The 17,189-nt window shown below is 40.6% G+C and overlaps 1 protein-coding gene across 2 annotated transcripts in view; it reads left to right on the top strand.

The window, feature by feature from the left end:
• The window catches only part of myg1 (myg1 exonuclease), a 46,590-nt gene extending 33,367 nt beyond the window's left edge, over positions 1–13,223 (top strand). For both annotated transcript variants that reach the window (XM_077603578.1, XM_077603576.1), the window contains 4 exons: positions 782–931; positions 4,552–4,674; positions 4,776–4,957; positions 12,942–13,223. In XM_077603578.1, the coding sequence (XP_077459704.1) occupies positions 782–931; positions 4,552–4,674; positions 4,776–4,957; positions 12,942–13,131 (645 nt within the window). In that variant the 3' untranslated portion in view covers positions 13,132–13,223. The remainder of the gene's footprint in view (positions 1–781; positions 932–4,551; positions 4,675–4,775; positions 4,958–12,941) is intronic.
• Positions 13,224–17,189: the final 3,966 nt, after the last annotated feature.

Below are 17,189 nucleotides of genomic sequence, written 5' to 3'. Positions count from 1 at the left end.
GCCCATCACCAGAACGGTTTTCAATGGTGAAAAATACCCCCTATCAGAGAAAAACAGGATATTACAATGGAAAAATATCTTTTTATTGGTTGTAATTCACCATCTACTAACAGAGTAAAAAATAACTCGTGGGTTTGATGTTTAATAATAAAATGAGACATTATTCAATACAATGGGGAGTTCGCGGATGGGAGAGAGACTGGACGGATGCTCTCATAATGTAACATAAACTTTAACTTAAATGCACTTAGATTCTTATACACACTTAAACAAGTTTTAATCTTACGTTACACTAAAATTAATCACGCTTATACTTATGTTTTTCGATGATTTCATGCTTAATATCGATTGCCATCATACGCTTTTTCTTCGCACTACCCTTCATTGCACCGGCTTGCTTTGGACCCATTGTGTTTCCCTTAATTTTTTGCTATCCTCTAATAATGTCAAGAGATCGGCATATTACCTTGGATGTCCTGGAAGTCAAGGACGCCCATTTGGAAATCCATCTTAATCTGTGCTCTTTTGCTCTCGCTCCCTGTCAAACCTGTTCAGTAACCGTAAAATAGCAGTGTCCCTCTCCGCTTTTATGAGCAGCAGTGCACTTTAGCCCTCATTTACTAGCGATGCATTTGGATCTAATGGGTACAATGTCCCTTTTTTGTTTCTTCCCTTGTCTCAGGGGGAAAAAAGAGTATCTCGTCCATGCATTCATATAAAAACGCTTATTTCCACGTCATTACGCATTCATTAAACTCTACTCCCGCATCCTCCCCGCCAGCTGTACGAGAACTTTTTGGAGGAGGTGGACGCCGTGGACAATGGCATTTCGCAGTATGACGGCGAGGCGCGCTACGCCGTTTCCAGCACGCTGAGCGCACGTGTGGGCCACCTGAATCCACGATGGAACAGCAAGTGTCAGGACACCGAGGTTAGCGCGTGCCTTCACTTTGTAGTGCAAATCACACCGTCGGTTGATAGAAACGTGACGTGAAGCTGAACCTCGCCATAAAAGCCAGTCGCACCTCAAACGTTGGAACTGCTACTGAAGATAAAGGGATTCCATGGCCCATTATTCCAACTGTCAGCTTCTACGCAGCATAAAAAAACGTTGATACATTTAGACAACAAAGTTGCATGTATTTGTGGGCAATGCACTAACACACACACACACACACACACAACCATCATTACTCAGCAGGGGGTCCTCGCTTGTTATTTAGGTACCTGTGTGCCTGACAGAAAACCCTCTGTTTTTAACAGAAAGACAATAGCGAGTATAAATGATCTTCATGTGAAAGTTGGTTTGCTAAAATTATTCACGCAAACTGTAAATTTCTTGTTTTTATTTTTTAACTCATTAGAATCTTTCCAATGGGATTGCACATGTTCAATGTGTTATCTTTTCCTTGAAGTGGTTTGAGAGATATCTCACTGGTATTGACAGTATAGATCACGTGTCAAAGTGGCGGCTCGGGGGCCAAATCTGGCCCGCCGCATCATTTTGTGTGGCCCGGGAAAGTAAATCATGAGTGCCTGCCGACTTTCTGTTTTAGGATCAAATTAAAATGAAGAGTGTAGATGTATATTAAATTTCCTGATTTTCCCCCTTTTAAATCAATAGTTCTCATTTTTTAACCATTTTTTTCTGTGTTTTTAGTTCAAAAATAATTTTGTAAAATCTAAAAATATATAAAAAAGCTAAAATAAACATTGTTTTAGACCTATAAAAACTGAATATTCAGGGTTTTTAATCCAGTTCTTTTAATCCATTTATAAAAACAAAATCTAAAATGGTCCGGCCCACGTGAAATCAAGTTGACGTTAAAGCGGCCCGCGAACCAACCCGAGTCTGACACCCTTGGTATAGATCAACCGATATTTGTCTATTTGTTGTTTTTTGTATCAATTTGAAACTGGGTTATTTCGTCTCAAAACACGAATAAGTGCCTCTTTTACCAATCATTAGACTCATTAGGATCTTCTTAATGTTGTGCTGGCAATCTGCCTAACGTAAATAACCTGTCACAGCTGCTCCTTAAGTCGATGGTTTCATCTTGGACAATGCCAATTTCTGATTTTTCGGGCTTATCGCTAGTTTATGCCGTAAAAAATATAGCCAAAATCTGACCAAAAGTGCGTTCTCAGTTTTGTCTTTTTTGCCCCAATAGATGGAAAATAAAATGATGACGTGGACAAAACCGAATTATTTTTTCAAATTGGTCCCCTGTTGGGTTTATTACATATCTGCTTCGCTTTCTTTAGATATATTGGAAATGCTTTGTTTAACTTAGCTTATTGACACTAAAAAGGGTCACTTTAGTACATCTGCTTGCAACCCTGATACACAAAGGGAAAGGTCTCTATCAAGTTGGACTTATCAAAATTGTTTTGAAACCTCGACTTCTCACCCAGTTGCAAGTTCACAATGAAGATTGGGGAAGGACTCTTAATTGTTTTGACTTGGATTCCGGGCCAGGTGGCGATACCGTTCGCCCTTCAAAAAGACTCGATTGTTTTGATTCCTGTGTTTTGAATGGATGCTTGCTTATTTTAATTCTTATGCAATTGTTTTGATTCCTGACCTTAAGTATTTTGAATAGATAACCTTAATTGTTTTGACTCTAATGTATTTAAATGGGCATGAGAGGATTCTGTTTAGAATATCTGGGACGAAGGCGAGTCAGGATCGATTCTCTCTTGCAAGATAAAGCAGAATATGCCTCCGATGTCTTCCTTATCTTAAAGCGTATCTATTGGTGAACCTATCAAAGTGACACTATGGCCATTAGTCAAAAATAAAAGTTTGAATTGAATGCTTATATTGTCATACAAGAATAATGAGATATAAAGCTTCACCACAAAGTACGCAATTAACAACAACAACAAACAAACTATACAATCAATAAATGGTGAAATAATCCAACTTCATCCCGTCACCTTTAAAAATGGCTATAAAGCCGTTTTTCTATAAGAGGAGCTTATGTTTGCTCATTACTGTTGGAAATGCCAAATGTTATTGAAATGACTTTGAGGAGAAGGAGACATCTGCAACCTGCCTGTTCATAATCATAATATTTTTCCATCACAGTCCCGCATATCAGTGAACCAGCTCGTCCCATTTATTTGCCCGCATTTCCATTCTCAAGTGAATCTATGTAATTACCTCCAATTGCCCTGCTCTTTGCATGCTGCCATGCACAAAGACAGTCAGATTTAATTGAAAAATTGCCTGCCCAAAAATACTCGAGAGAATGCAAGCTTTTTAGAATTCAAAGCGTTTCTCTTCTTTCTCAAAAATCATCACAGTTCCCCGTAGCGCAAGTTTGGACTGGACTTTGTAAAATTTATGTATTTATTTGTTTTTGTACACTGTTGGATTGAATACATATCGACTTTGCCTGAGGGTATTCATATTTTGGAATTTATTTTAGTTGCCTAACATGTTCCTTATACGTAATTGTCCATATTAGGGTCACTAAACAAACTAATACCTATGTTTAAATTTTTTTTAAAAAATAATATATTTTTTATATATTTGATTTTTTAAAAATATTTTGGAATTTATTTTAGTTGCCTAAAATGTTCCTTATATGTAATTGTGCATATTAGGGTCACTAAACAAACTAATACCTATGTTTAAAATAAATAAATAATGTATTTTTTTATATATTTGATTTTTTAAAAATATTTAGGAATTTATTTTAGTTGCCTAAAATGTTCTCATATTCGTAATTGTGCATATTTAATGCACTAAATAAGGTAATATCGTCGTCTTTTATTTTTAAATATATATATTTTTTAATATTTTGGAATTTATTTTCAATTTTAAATTTGCCTAAAATGTTCCCTTATTCATAATTGTGCATGTTCAAGCTCACTAAACAAACTAATTCAGTTGTTGTTGTTTTTATTAAATATTAGATTTTTAAAATATTTTTGAATTTATTTCAGTTGCCTAAAATGTTCCTTATTCATAATTGTGCATATTTTAGCTCACTAATTAAAGTAATACCATTGTTTGTTTTTTTATATTTGATTTTTAAAAATATTTTGGAATTTATTTCAGTTGCCTAAGATGTTCCTTTTTCGTAATTGTACACATTCAAGCTCACTAAACTAAGTAATACCGTTATTTTGTTTTTTTAATATTTGATTTTGATCCACTATATTTAGTTTTGTTTATAAGTAAACAAAATGCTCTTCATTTCAAATATTTAAAGCAGTCCATGAACCCTAGGGTGTCTTATTATGAAATGACATCTTGATGTTGATGCAATTTATGTTATTAATCATTCTGTGTAAAGTCGACTCTTTCCTGAAGCCCACATTTTGCGTCAGTCTTTCCCCACAAATATAATACATAGATGTATAACAATATATAATATTGCATATGTATATTTCCAGCTGGACTTCAGTACTTTGAAGTGAAGTGCGTGTTTGTTGATGCCGTCAATGAGAAGAGTTCACTATGGTCGCTTTCATTTTCTAAAGCTTTCAAGCAACAAAAAGCTGATTTAAAAGTGTTATTCAACCTTTTTCACCCCACAGGAAGGATTCAAAAAGGCCTTGGCATTAGTTGGGGATGAGTTTCTGGACCGTTTGGATTTCTACAAATCCTCCTGGCTCCCCGCTCGCCAGGTTGTGGAAAAAGCCATCCGCCATCGCCACAAGGTACCTGCGACATGCATATGACGCAGCTCTAGCCTCAAATCGAGTCTTCGTTATTTGGGAAACTTGAGACAGATGATCATTACCGGGCTCTTGTTTCCCAGGTGGATCCCAGTGGAGAAGTGATGGAGTTCTCCCAGGGCGGCTGCCCCTGGAAGGAGCACCTGTTCGCCCTGGAGAAGGAGCTCCAGGTAGAAACGCCCATCAAGTACGTGCTGTACTCTGACCAGAACGGACAGTGGAGGATCCAATGTGTCCCCGCGGGCCTCCACACCTTTCAGAGCAGGTGAGAACGTTACACGGGCGATTGGTCGCCGATCTTTTGGTCGCCGATCTTTTGGTCGCCCGGAAGGTTATTGATAATTAATGGTGATGGCTATATTCCTAAATATAATATTTAAATTGTATTAGGTTATTATTGATTATTTTTTGTGTCACAGCTGTAGCTGCAGTAGAGGTTTTATAGCCATAAAATAGTTTTTGAGGGTTGGATTGATTCCGATAGCTGAAGGCGTCACTAGAAAATTCACGGACCGCCACTGAGCCACACAGTACAAGGGTACTTGGTCGTTTGGTTGCCCGGAAGGTTATTGATAATTACCATTTAAATTGTTGCTCAAATTCCCTAAATACAAACTGCCAATTACTATTTAGTCATACTTAATGCCCTAGTAATTATTAGGCTAAAGAAAAGCTCCAAATTTCCCAGACTTTTATTGTTTTTTTGTTGGAGAACTTGTTAAGACCCTGACTGACGTAGCTTCTTAAAGGGACAACGCATGTACATACAAACTCTTATACACTCACACGTCGGCTCAGTGAAACTGCTCATGGCCATTGTTGGCTTTTATTGATGCGTAGACCGTGTTGTTTTACCTTGTTTTGTCGCCGGTCTTTTGGTCGTCGGTCTTTTGATTGCCCGTTGTCGCGGTCCGGGCGACCAAAAGACGGACGACCAATCGATCGCACACGGGTGAGAACAGTCGGCGACGTGATTCCCCCCCCAAAAAAATAACGTCCGCCGAAGGAGCTCGAGTGGATGGCGAGCGCTGACAGGCTTCGCCGTCTCCCCGATGTGTTTAGTCGACTCACTGCTCATTGGAGCGTTTGACAACAACTCACGGAAGTACCGCCAGGTCTGTTTGTAAGAACGAGACGGACCCTTTAGTCGAAGCGGAGGTCATTGCGCCAAAGAGAGGCAGAGTGAAAAGGATGTAAACATCCTACATGCCACCTGAGCCCCAAAATTGATGGCTGGCTACGGGAAACGTTTCATATCCACTCGACAGATTCTTTCCTTACGGCCAATTATCTGCATGAATTCCAGTCCTTTTTCTGTATAAGTGTAAAAGGGGGAATTTTAATGAATACGCGCGCCGTAAGCGTAATCTTTCCAGAAACATTCTCCATTTACGCAGGCTCTTTAATTAGGCTGTCACTATAGGCGACCTGCATCTACCCTGGGAAATCTAGTGGAATAAGCTCAAGCCAAATTTGCATTACTGTACCCCCGGCGAGAGGGGGGTTAGGGGGGGGTACCCGGACATTTCGTTGACGGACAGTTCCTCGCCGGACACTTCGCCGACCGGACATTTCGTCGACGGACAATTTTCGTTTTATTTATTGCCTTTTATTTTAATGTCAAAGTTATTTTATTTAGTTAATTATTTATGCAACAAAACAATCGAGGTTGAGGTTAGGTTACCCTAACCCCTAACCTTAACCACTAACCTTTGGATTGGATTGGATTGGATAACTTTATTCATAACGTATTCGGGAAATTTCGTCTGCTCCTTCCTGCAATCAGGGTGCCGCAGTCTAGTGCTAAAAGAGCTTCGGAGGGACTCCACAGACTCATACAGGGGGTGGGAGGTGCTGTCCATGATGGACATCATCCTGGTCAGCATCCTCCGCTCTCCCACTTCCTCCACAGAGTCCAAAGGGCAGCCCAGAACAGAGCTGGCCCTCCTGACCAGCTTATTCAGCCTCTTCCTGCCCTTAACCACTATCCCCTAACCCTAATTCTAACCACTAACCCTACGAATTGTCGGTCGACGAAATGTCTGGCGACGAAACGCCGGCGACGAAATGTCCGTTCGACAAAGCGTCCAGGGACGAAGCGTCCGGCGACGAAGTGTCCGTCAACGAAATGTCCGGTCACGGGGTTTTGGGTGGCACCCACTTCTCTTCACCCACAGTCTTGGTGCACCCACTTTATTTACAATTAGATAGACGTCAATTTCTTGGACACTCATAGACGTCGAATATTTCACATCCAGCCTGTATGTAGTCAAAATGACTATAGTCGGAAGTTGTCAAATTGTAAAGATAGCCTGGAGGAGTAATCGTTTGGGACAGGCCTAGTGACAATAGAAGCAATCCTTCTGTGTGACCGTGTTGGATGATTAGACCTGCTGTTATCCCAGAGGGGAAATTTTTACCTGCCAAGCTTCTCCACAACGCTACTCCATAAACGTCATCAGCAGCCCCACCGGAGCGCCCTAGTTGCTGTTGACTCGCTGGCAATTCCCACCATGCTCAGTACGCTTTATTTTGTACCAATTGCAAAAAAAGTGACTTCCCCTCATAACATAAGAGCTCACAGCACTTGGTATTCCCAGGCAGTCTTCCATCCAAGTACTAAGGCAGGACATTTTAAGGGTACGGCTTATACGCGAGGAGGCGGCTAATATGCAAAAAAATAAGGTACTTCAACATAAGTGGCTGTCAGATGGGTGCCTACAAACAGGGTGTCTTCTTTTGCCTTTTTTTAATTGATGGTCTGAATGTGGCTCTTTTAAAAATGGCGCTAACAAGCTTTGTATTCAGCCATCTGCGCCCTGGAGACCACCTTGCGGCAGGGTTTCATTTGTGTTTAACGAAGGTGTAAAAATGAGTAGCATGGGGCAATGGAGCAATTCATGCATGTTAGCTGGCATGATTTTAGTTGAGAAAAAATTGTGTGATTAAAAATGTAGACCTAAGATTTTACAGAGGATATGGCTAATCTAATTATAAATGCATTACCAGTAGTCAAAACATAGTAAAAAAAATTGCCATTTTAAGTTTTAATCAGCATAACAATCCAACTCAACAGTCCCCCTTATTGTTTTTGAATGGATGTTAAAAGTTACTCCATATTTAGCACTGATAAAGTAAGTCGTCAGTGAATAAGTGATTGAATTCATGTATGTGGTTGTTAGAAAACATCTGATGCGTACATTAATTGAGTGCATCTTCACTCTCACCCATCACAAGAAAATTCTATTGTGTGTACAACACATTTGGCACTTGTGATTGTTTATTAAATTACATCTCAACTTGGTGCCCTCAATCTTAGTTCTCTCGCCTTGAGCTCAAATCATCCACCATGCAATTGCTTTTTGGTGGCTTTATTATTATGACTCGTGTTTTCCATGTTCACACACACGCGTACCCACTCAGCCCGGTCGGCGTCACGTTGGTAATTTCATTTCAAGCCGTGACAGAAAATGTATCCCATAAACAAGTGTTTTCTCGGTCTAAAATAGGAAAAGATGTTTTTGTTTTTTTGGTAGCAAAGGACCGACTTAATGGATGCATTAGTCATATTTTTGGGTACTTTATTTATTATTACAGGCCTCTGTCAACTAGTATGGGAATTTATGATGAATATGAGTTGTTTATTTAAAAATCTTTAGTTAGCATGACTCGTAGCAAGTTGTGTTTTTTACAGTGTGGTCGAAAATACAGGCTACGCAATGACAGCATAATGACAGATAAAACAATAATTTCATTTAGGTATCTTATTTAATACAGGTCAATGTCAACAAGTATGGTGATTTATGAAGAATGACTTGTCTATTTAAAAATTTAATTAGCATGACTCGTAGCAAGTTGTACTTTTTACAGTGTGGTCGAAAATACCGGCTACGTAATGACAGATAAAACAATAATTTCATTTAGGTTCCTTATTTAATACAGGTCAATGTCAAAAAGTATGGTGATTTATGAAGAATGAGTTGTCTATTTAAAAATTAAATTTGCAAGTTGTATTTTTTAGTGTGCTCGAAAATACTTTTAAAATCGTTAAAATCGGTTTCCTGGCTTCGCAAAGACAGCGTCATGACATAAAACAATAATTTCATTCAATATCTCTCGGTTCTAACCTTCATTGTTGTCGGAATATTCTGCCTCGGTATGGAAAAAGCACTTTGGAGTATTTTGAGCATTTTCATGCTAAATTGAGGTGTAATTGTCACCTGCAAAACACCTCCCTGTCCGCTTTCATCCTCTTATTACTGTTCCAGGAATAGAAAAAAAGGAACAGACGATGTGATCATGTTACTATTTTAACCTCAGTCCAGATCTTACATTCCCCATCCTCCTATTATCAGCTCCCCCATTGTCACCCCCGCCTCACCAGCTCTCTTATGTGTCGCTTTTATAGCATTATAGCATCTGGGCTCCCTCTATCAACCTTTTCCACAGTCCATCTTTTTCCATCCTTTCCTTAATCCCCCCCCTCCACGCTGCCATCTTCCTATCTCGCCGCCTCACCTTTCACACATAACCTCACCCCCCCTTCAACCGAGCTTCTTTCCACTCCACTGCGGAATCTCATTAGGTGGCGGCGCCGGTTCAAGTCCAGCTTTAATATGATACAAACTGGAGCCTCAATGAATGAGAGAGAACAGAAGCTTAGATGCATGGAGGGGAAAAAATCCACGTGTGTTTCTTTGCACAGTGTGGTATCGGGGTGTTGTTATCACGTGTGTGACTGCCACTTCACCTGTGGCGGGGAATAGGGTTATTTTTATCGGGGATGTGTGAAAGGTAGTTCTGCAAAGAATAGGTGAAGCAGAATGGAAAACAAGCCTGTCCAACACAATGTTACTGTGCTAGTACTGTATTTTCTCGCTTTTATGGCATATTTGTTGCTTAAAATAATGATGACTGAATCAAGGGTGAGGCTTATATGCGCACAAATTAGACTTGACATGCACAAAACTGCAATGTGACAAAGACGAAATGCCATAACGCAAGAGGATGCGCTGATATTGGATTGGATTGGATAACTTTATTCATCCCGTGTTCGGGAAATTTCATTGTGACAGTAGCAAGAAAAGGCATAGTTATAGGTTAGACAGTACAGTCGCAAAGGCCGCAGAACAACAAAGCAAAAGCACAAAGTACTAAGCAAATCAAAGTAAATGGGATCATGAAGAATCGCCAAATCAAATCATTAAGACAGAAAAGCAGCAAAAACACAAAACGAGCAAGAGTGGACGGAGCTACCGCCACCGGCTGCCATTTGACCGGCACCATTTTGGTTGCGGTAGCAAAAACGGATACAGACTCAAAAGACGTAAAGTTGGACAAAAACTGGAACCACACACAGGAAGTCTTCCACTAGATGCGGAACTTCTGCAGACTTTATTTCAAAATAGAGAAAAGATAAACAGATAAAACGCTGAACACAATTAATTTTGACGTCAATGAATGAAATTCAAGAAAAAAAACCGTACGTATCTTGCATGAAACGTGAAAAAACTCACTCATGGCTGCCATTGCTCGCTCAGGACGCCGCCATTTTACCTAGGGATGACAAACTAAACCACTACAGACACACTTCCTGGTTGTACTGCTCACATGACTTCCTTTTTTAATTTGTCTACGTGCAGGCCACACCCTTTCGGAATGTGCAATCCAGAAATCAATCCTTTCAATTTATACAGTATCTCAGAAATAGCACGAGCGATAATTTTTCTTCAGATTTTCCCTTCAAAGTAACACATTTGTACTCCCTATTAAAACCATGAACATGGAGGGGAAAATTGTGAATAATGGGGCGGCTTATACAAGAGAAATTGTAGAACTCAACGATTTGAAGGCAATTTTTAAACGCGTAGGTGGCTAATATGCGAGAAATTGTAGAACTCAACGATTTGAAGGCAATTTTTTTACGCGTAGGTGGCTAAATATGCGAGAAAATACGGTACTTTGCACAACGTGGCTAATTGCGGACTTTATGTGGTCACCTGGAATTCCGGCTTTCTGACCTGACCTGTCGAAGCCTTCCACTTGTTCCCTCATTACCCAGCTTGTTGACCTTTTCCCCGCACGCTAGCTATACATTGGAGCTATCGACCGCTTGATTCATTTAACGGGGATTAAGTCTGCGCCTGGCTCGCCTAGCTCGCCTCCCATGGTCATCATGACTGGGATGAGCGTGTGTATTGACTGGAATTTCTGTCTTTGCCGTGGAAACAGAATGTATTGCAGGGCTGGCGGTGAATCGACAAGGTTTTCGGGGCTGACGTTCACTCCTTTTGAACTGGGAGGATGAATTGGACATCTGTCGACATCAATGGGAGCCAGTTAGATGACTCTTTAGGGGAAATTTCCGTCGCTAGAGGAAGGAGCGTTGCTATAATAATGATTGGTTACATCTTTTTATTGGCTTTTCCATACAACTTTGAAACTAAGAAAAACAAATAATCAGCCTCTTTTTCTAACAGTTTTAATTTTGCTTTATATTTAATGTTTTGCCATTCATACTATTTTAGAATTGCTTAGAATGTCCTTAAATACTCTAACAATTTTATAGTATCACAAATATTAAGTACTATTATTCCGGTTGATCGTATGGTCATGTTTGTTGAAAAATTAATGGGACAAACAACACCAAGCAAGCCAGTGGAGAGAATCTGGTTTAAAAAATGTATAAAAATATTTTGGTTCTGTAGTGTCATAGTAGAGGAAAATGGCAATAAATGATAATATTTCTAAAAAGTCATCACCTGAAATGGGGGCAGGCCTTTTATCAATGCTGGTTCAAATTTAGCCAATCTCAGATCGCCCTTGTGTTTGTAGATCTGCGGGTATTATGTAGGCTGGCACTATTGTTTAACTTTTAAGAGGACAGAAAAAGCAAACAGGCGTAAACATAAACATAGTTCCATGTATACTACATGCTACATGACAAGTAACGTTCAAAATCAGTTTCATTCGCAAAGGAGACCCTATGGCATGTGTCAAAGTGGCGGCCCGGGGGCCAAATCTGGCCCACCGCATCATTTTGTGTGGCCCGGGAAAGTAAATCATGAGTGCCGACTTTCAGTTTTAGGATCAAATTAAAATGAAGAGTATAGATGTATATTAAATTTCCTGATTTTCCCCCTTTTAAATCAATAATTGTAATTTTTTAATCATTTTTTTTCTGTTTTTAGTTCAAAAATCATTTTGTAAAATCTAAAAATATATCTAAAAAAAGCTAAAATAAACATTGTTTTAGATCTATAAAAAACTGAATATTCAGGGCTTTTAATCCAGTTCTTTTAATCCATTTATATAAAAAAAAATCTAAATATTATATCTAAAATGGTCCGGCCCACATGAAATCGAGTTGACGATAACGCGGCCCGCGAACCAACCCGAGCCTGACACCCTTGCCCTATGGGATACTTTATCATTTACATTATACCCTATATGACAGATTAAGGTGGACAGGAAAGACTAGGGTAGGATTGCAAATGGGGAGTGTGCTACAAATGCTACTGGGAGGCCAGTCAGAAAACCAAAATGAAACAGCCCTGGGCATTGGCGAGTTGACATCCTAATCTACTCCGTTGCACAGACCTGCTCTTACGATAAAAGCAATTAGAGTTGCACAATATATCATTTGAGCGTTGACATCATAATGCAGCATGTACCCTAAAACTCAATAAGTTCATCACTTAATCATCAAAGTTTTCCAGGCCAACCTGATATCAACTTTGGAGTGCATACCGATAACCTCCATTTCTATTTTAAATCTCGCTTATTTTTTGGCATGACTTTTGTAGGTGGAACTCATCATATCTAGTCAGACAGTGAAAGCTGCATCAAGAGGAGAAAATAGCAAGATAATGGAGATGAATAGCATGTCAGCGTCAGATTGCTCGCTAAATTCAACATTGTGCTCAATTGGTGAGGTAAAAGGATGGACTGTACCTTTTTTTTCTCTCCAACAATTAAATGCTACTCCTCTTATGCGTTTCAAGAGATGACTGGAGTGGCAAGGTCAGCCCCTCTCGAAGGCAATTTCTCCCGCGATTGACAGCCAACTGCTGTGCCCTTGTCTGATTGTGATTTTCCACATAATTGGGGAAGAAGAATAAGGCCTGATTGCTTTTAGCGGCCTGTTTGCGCCGTCTGATTGAGGCCGCGCTACGGTCCGCAACGCTTTTTGTACAGTCCGACAACAGGAAACGGGAGCGCCGCATGACCTCCGACTTATTTGTCCTCAGGCTGCCCCTGCTGGAGAAATGGCGCGGCATCCGCGACGACGCGCTGTCCAAGCTGAGCGGCGTGGACGGCTGCGTCTTCGTCCACGCTTCTGGCTTCATCGGCGGGAACAAGACGAAGGAAGGAGCCCTGGAGATGGCCCGGAGGACCCTGCAAGCCGCCCCCGACGCGCCCGCTAATGGCGACTGCTGACCGGTTTGGAAATGATCCCTTTTTTTCTAGCGTAGTCATCAAAATGTTCATTTTGTTAGTCTCTCGTTTAGCTAATAAAGTACCGGCTTTAAGGATTATACTTTTTGGTGTACACCATCCGAGGCGTTTATACGTACGGTAATACCTTGAGTTAAGCGTGTCCCAACGTACGGGAAATTTGAGATACGAGGAAAATTCCAAGCTAATTTTTGTCCTGAGATACGAGATAAATTTGAGATACGAGCATACGAGACGGTGCAATAAATGGTAGTGAGAAGAAAGTGTATGAAGAGACTTATGTTAAAATAATTAATGCAACTTTTTTTAACCTTATTTTAGTTGACTTTTTCCCAATATTACGCAAAAAGTCAGAGATTATACCCGGCCAAAACTTTTTGCACGGCAACGCGCTCGTAACATAACATAAACAAATTGAAACGAACTTGGATTACGATGCAGACACACTCAAAAATAAGTTTAATCTAACTTTACACTAAACTTAATTCTAATTTTGTTTTACATTTTTATTCCTTTCTTCTCATGGGTTGGCTCTATTTGCCCCGCCTACACCCTAACTTTCTGTTGCGATCGCGCCACGTCGTCGTGGCACGATCGGGAATGGATTCGGACCCAGGCGCGGGGAAGTAGGATTTGACGGGGTATTAGCTTCAAAACATCTTTAATAACTCAAAAGGGCTTTACAAAACAACAAAGGCTTGGAACCAAAACGGGAGCATGCAGGACGCATGCAGGAACGATCCGACAACGATACTAGGACTCATTCATGTTTAAATACCAAAACAGGAAGTAATCAGCAGATTGACCGCAGCCGCTCTGGCCTGACGGCATGCCAGGAGGGACAAACGGGCCGCTCCTGACACTTTCAGATGCAACCTTTCGAGGGTTGTTTGCTTTTGTATTCCCTTCAAAATATCCCCAAAATGATGCACACAAATGTCCTCACAATAGGATAACGCACGGCCACTTGCCAACAAGAAGTAGTATAAACTCAACTCGTATTAGCGAACAAGCTCCGCCATTCGCACTGACTAACGGGAAAAAACACTGAAATAATGCAACGCTCCGCCCAGTGCTCGCCGAGACATTACACGAGGTAGTTGCGACCAGAAAGACAGTGGCCATGATGTTCTTATGAGCAGCCTCTTGCGTCCGCTGTATGCTCATATATCAAAATTTTCTCGTATCTCAAGATAAATATTTGCCCGAAATTTTACTCGTATCCCAAATTGCTCGTATGTCGAGGTATTACTGTATTTAAGAAAGTAGAATAACACTGTTGGTTGTAAAATCGCAAAATAATTGGTAGCGTCATGCTGAGTTGAGTCCAAACAAAATTCCATTGTCTTCTGTCGCATGTCCCTGGAATTGACTGGCTTCAAAATAGTGTATTTTGACCCAAACATTTCACACGTTTGTTACGGGTGTTAAAGTAACCGTGACGATAATAAATAGATACGATATTTGCTGATAGTACGCAGTCCATCGTTTATTTTTCCGGACGTGCGCGCCAAGAAAATAACGCATTTCTTTTGGATGGGTAGCGAAACCTAATCCACTGTTTGTGGTTCCTTGCCAATCAAACAAAATGCTTTGCGCTCCGTTCTGTTTGTCCAACAGCGAATTGGCGGATTTGCCAAATCAGATCATGTAATCGCCGTGGGCCATCTGCCAAGATGGGCCATCAAAGCTGGCCAATAGACACCAAATCCCTTTTTCCAGGAAGTCCAATTTACGTCGGCGTCATTCGTTGGCGGTCTCGTACAAAGCGGCGCGCAGGCGCCACATTTCTGCCAGGCTGCCGCCATCAAAGCGACCCACCGCCTTGATTAATTCAGAGAAATTAAATTTTCAAAGGCCGCAGCGGTTCAAGGAGATTTTCAATTTTCTCGTTAATATTTCCTTCACTTGCAAATGTGTATGTCATAATTGCAATGTCATTTGTACGCAATTTTTAACCCATTGATGGCCATCATTCGCTGCTAGCCTCCCAGTTGAAATGGATTGGACGTAAACATCAAATCATTCAAAGAATCACTTAAAAACGGCTCTCAGAATCCCATTTTTTTAGAATTATATTCCTAAATATTCAGTTAGATTTGTCATTTTTTTCATTAATCTTTTATTCCTATTGAAAAAGGGTATGTATAACACATCCCCTACTACTACTACGACTACAACTCCATCTAGTGTATGTATAACACATCCCCTACTACTACTACGACTACAACTCCATCTAGTAAATGTATACCCCCTATAACTACTACTACAACTCCATCTAGTGAATGTATACCCCCTATAACTACTACTACAGCTTTATCTAGTGTATGTATAACACATCCCCGACTACTACTACTACTACGACTACTGCTCCATCTAGTGGATACATATCACAACCCACTACTACTACAGCTTCATCCAGTCTATGTATAACACATCCCCTACTACTAATACTACTACCACCACCATCACTACTAAAACTGAGTTTTATACTACTACTACGACTACTGCTCCATCTAGTGGATACATATCACAACCCACTACTACTACAGCTTCATCCAGTCTATGTATAACACATCCCCTACTACTAATACTACTACCACCACCACCATCACTACTACTACTGAGTTTTATAATGCAGTGCGCCTTTTATATATAAAAAAAATAAAATAGGCCCTGGTGCATCCAATCCAACCAATCTAGCCAGATAGGTGCCCATTCCATCTTGACTGGGAAGGCCGGCAGCCATCCTTGGTTGCCATCCTCCCAAACCGTCAACAATAGCCAGTGAGTTCATGTTTTATAACCGTCGTTTTAGCACAATCCAATGTTTCTACTCCTTTTTTGAGGGGAATGGATGTTTTCATTTGCTCAACAAAACAAGAGCGTACTGTCTTCTGCACGCAATGTTCACATCGGAGGTGACGAGGTCCCACGAGGCAGCGCGCTGGAAAAAAAAAATGGCTGGAGATGGGCTGGCGGAGCAGAACACCTGCCCTCATGCTGACCTGTTATTAGCGCATTGAATCCCAGAAGGAAGACGGGCAACGCTCCAGCGATTTGCACGTCCATGCCGTCTTTGTCTCGCTCGTGAATCTTTTCCGCTCTCGCCGTCTGTTTACGGCCCAGCGCCAGCTTCATTTCATTTGCTGACAAACAAACAAACGACGCCGCTCGCTCGCTCCACCGGGTTTACGTCGTCGAGCCTCTTTTCCTTCTCGTCGTTCTAGTGGAAAAAGTGCAAAAGTCAGCTTGTCCTCCTCATTCGTTTCTTTCAACCTGTCAGGAAAAAAATGCAGTCACAAAAGCGGGGAAAAAAAAACTTTCCTTCCACGATAACGAGGGTCTTTTTATTCGCCGTGCCCTGGAGTTTATGGCAAATGTCATTTTTGACTACGTTGACGGATACCCTGTCGAGGTCCGTCAAATGCTCGGGAGCTTACGAGGTAGCAAAAAATAGGAGGAATATCTCTCCGCTAAAATGTGAACCTGCGAGAGACATTTTCATATCGCGGCGAGGCAATTTGTTTTTGTCATCCGAAGGGAGTCGAAATGGATGATCGATTCTCACTCAAGCCTGCGTTCGGCACCTTGAATTGATGGAATGGCGTTGTTCTGGTCGAGTCAATGACCTGAAAATGAAATGACCTGCATGACTGAGACTATTTGTAGCAGGGCTAGGCAGCCTATGGCTCGCGAGTCATACGTGGCTCTTTGAATGGCTACTCTTATTGTAGAATATTTTGTGTTTATATGAGCAAGAAAGATATCAGACGATGTGTTTTGGCCAAAACGATGACGAAAGAGAGCAGATGTCCTTTATTTCATTTGATTCCCTTTTTAATGCACACTCTCATTGATATTAGTAGAATTTTTTGGTACTTTTAAGTGTTGAAATGATAAAAAGCTCACATTTTCATTTACTTTGACTTTTCATTTCAATGTGGCTCTCAATGAATAATATTTAAAAATAGGAATTCTTTCTGGTTCTCTCTGTTCCCGAGCCCTGATTTTATAACCTAGTCTAATCAAAATTTTTA

This window comes from Stigmatopora argus, chromosome 6 (genome assembly GCF_051989625.1).
Source record: "Stigmatopora argus isolate UIUO_Sarg chromosome 6, RoL_Sarg_1.0, whole genome shotgun sequence".
NCBI lineage: Eukaryota > Metazoa > Chordata > Actinopteri > Syngnathiformes > Syngnathidae > Stigmatopora > Stigmatopora argus.
This window is presented reverse-complemented; position numbering and strand designations above follow the sequence as displayed.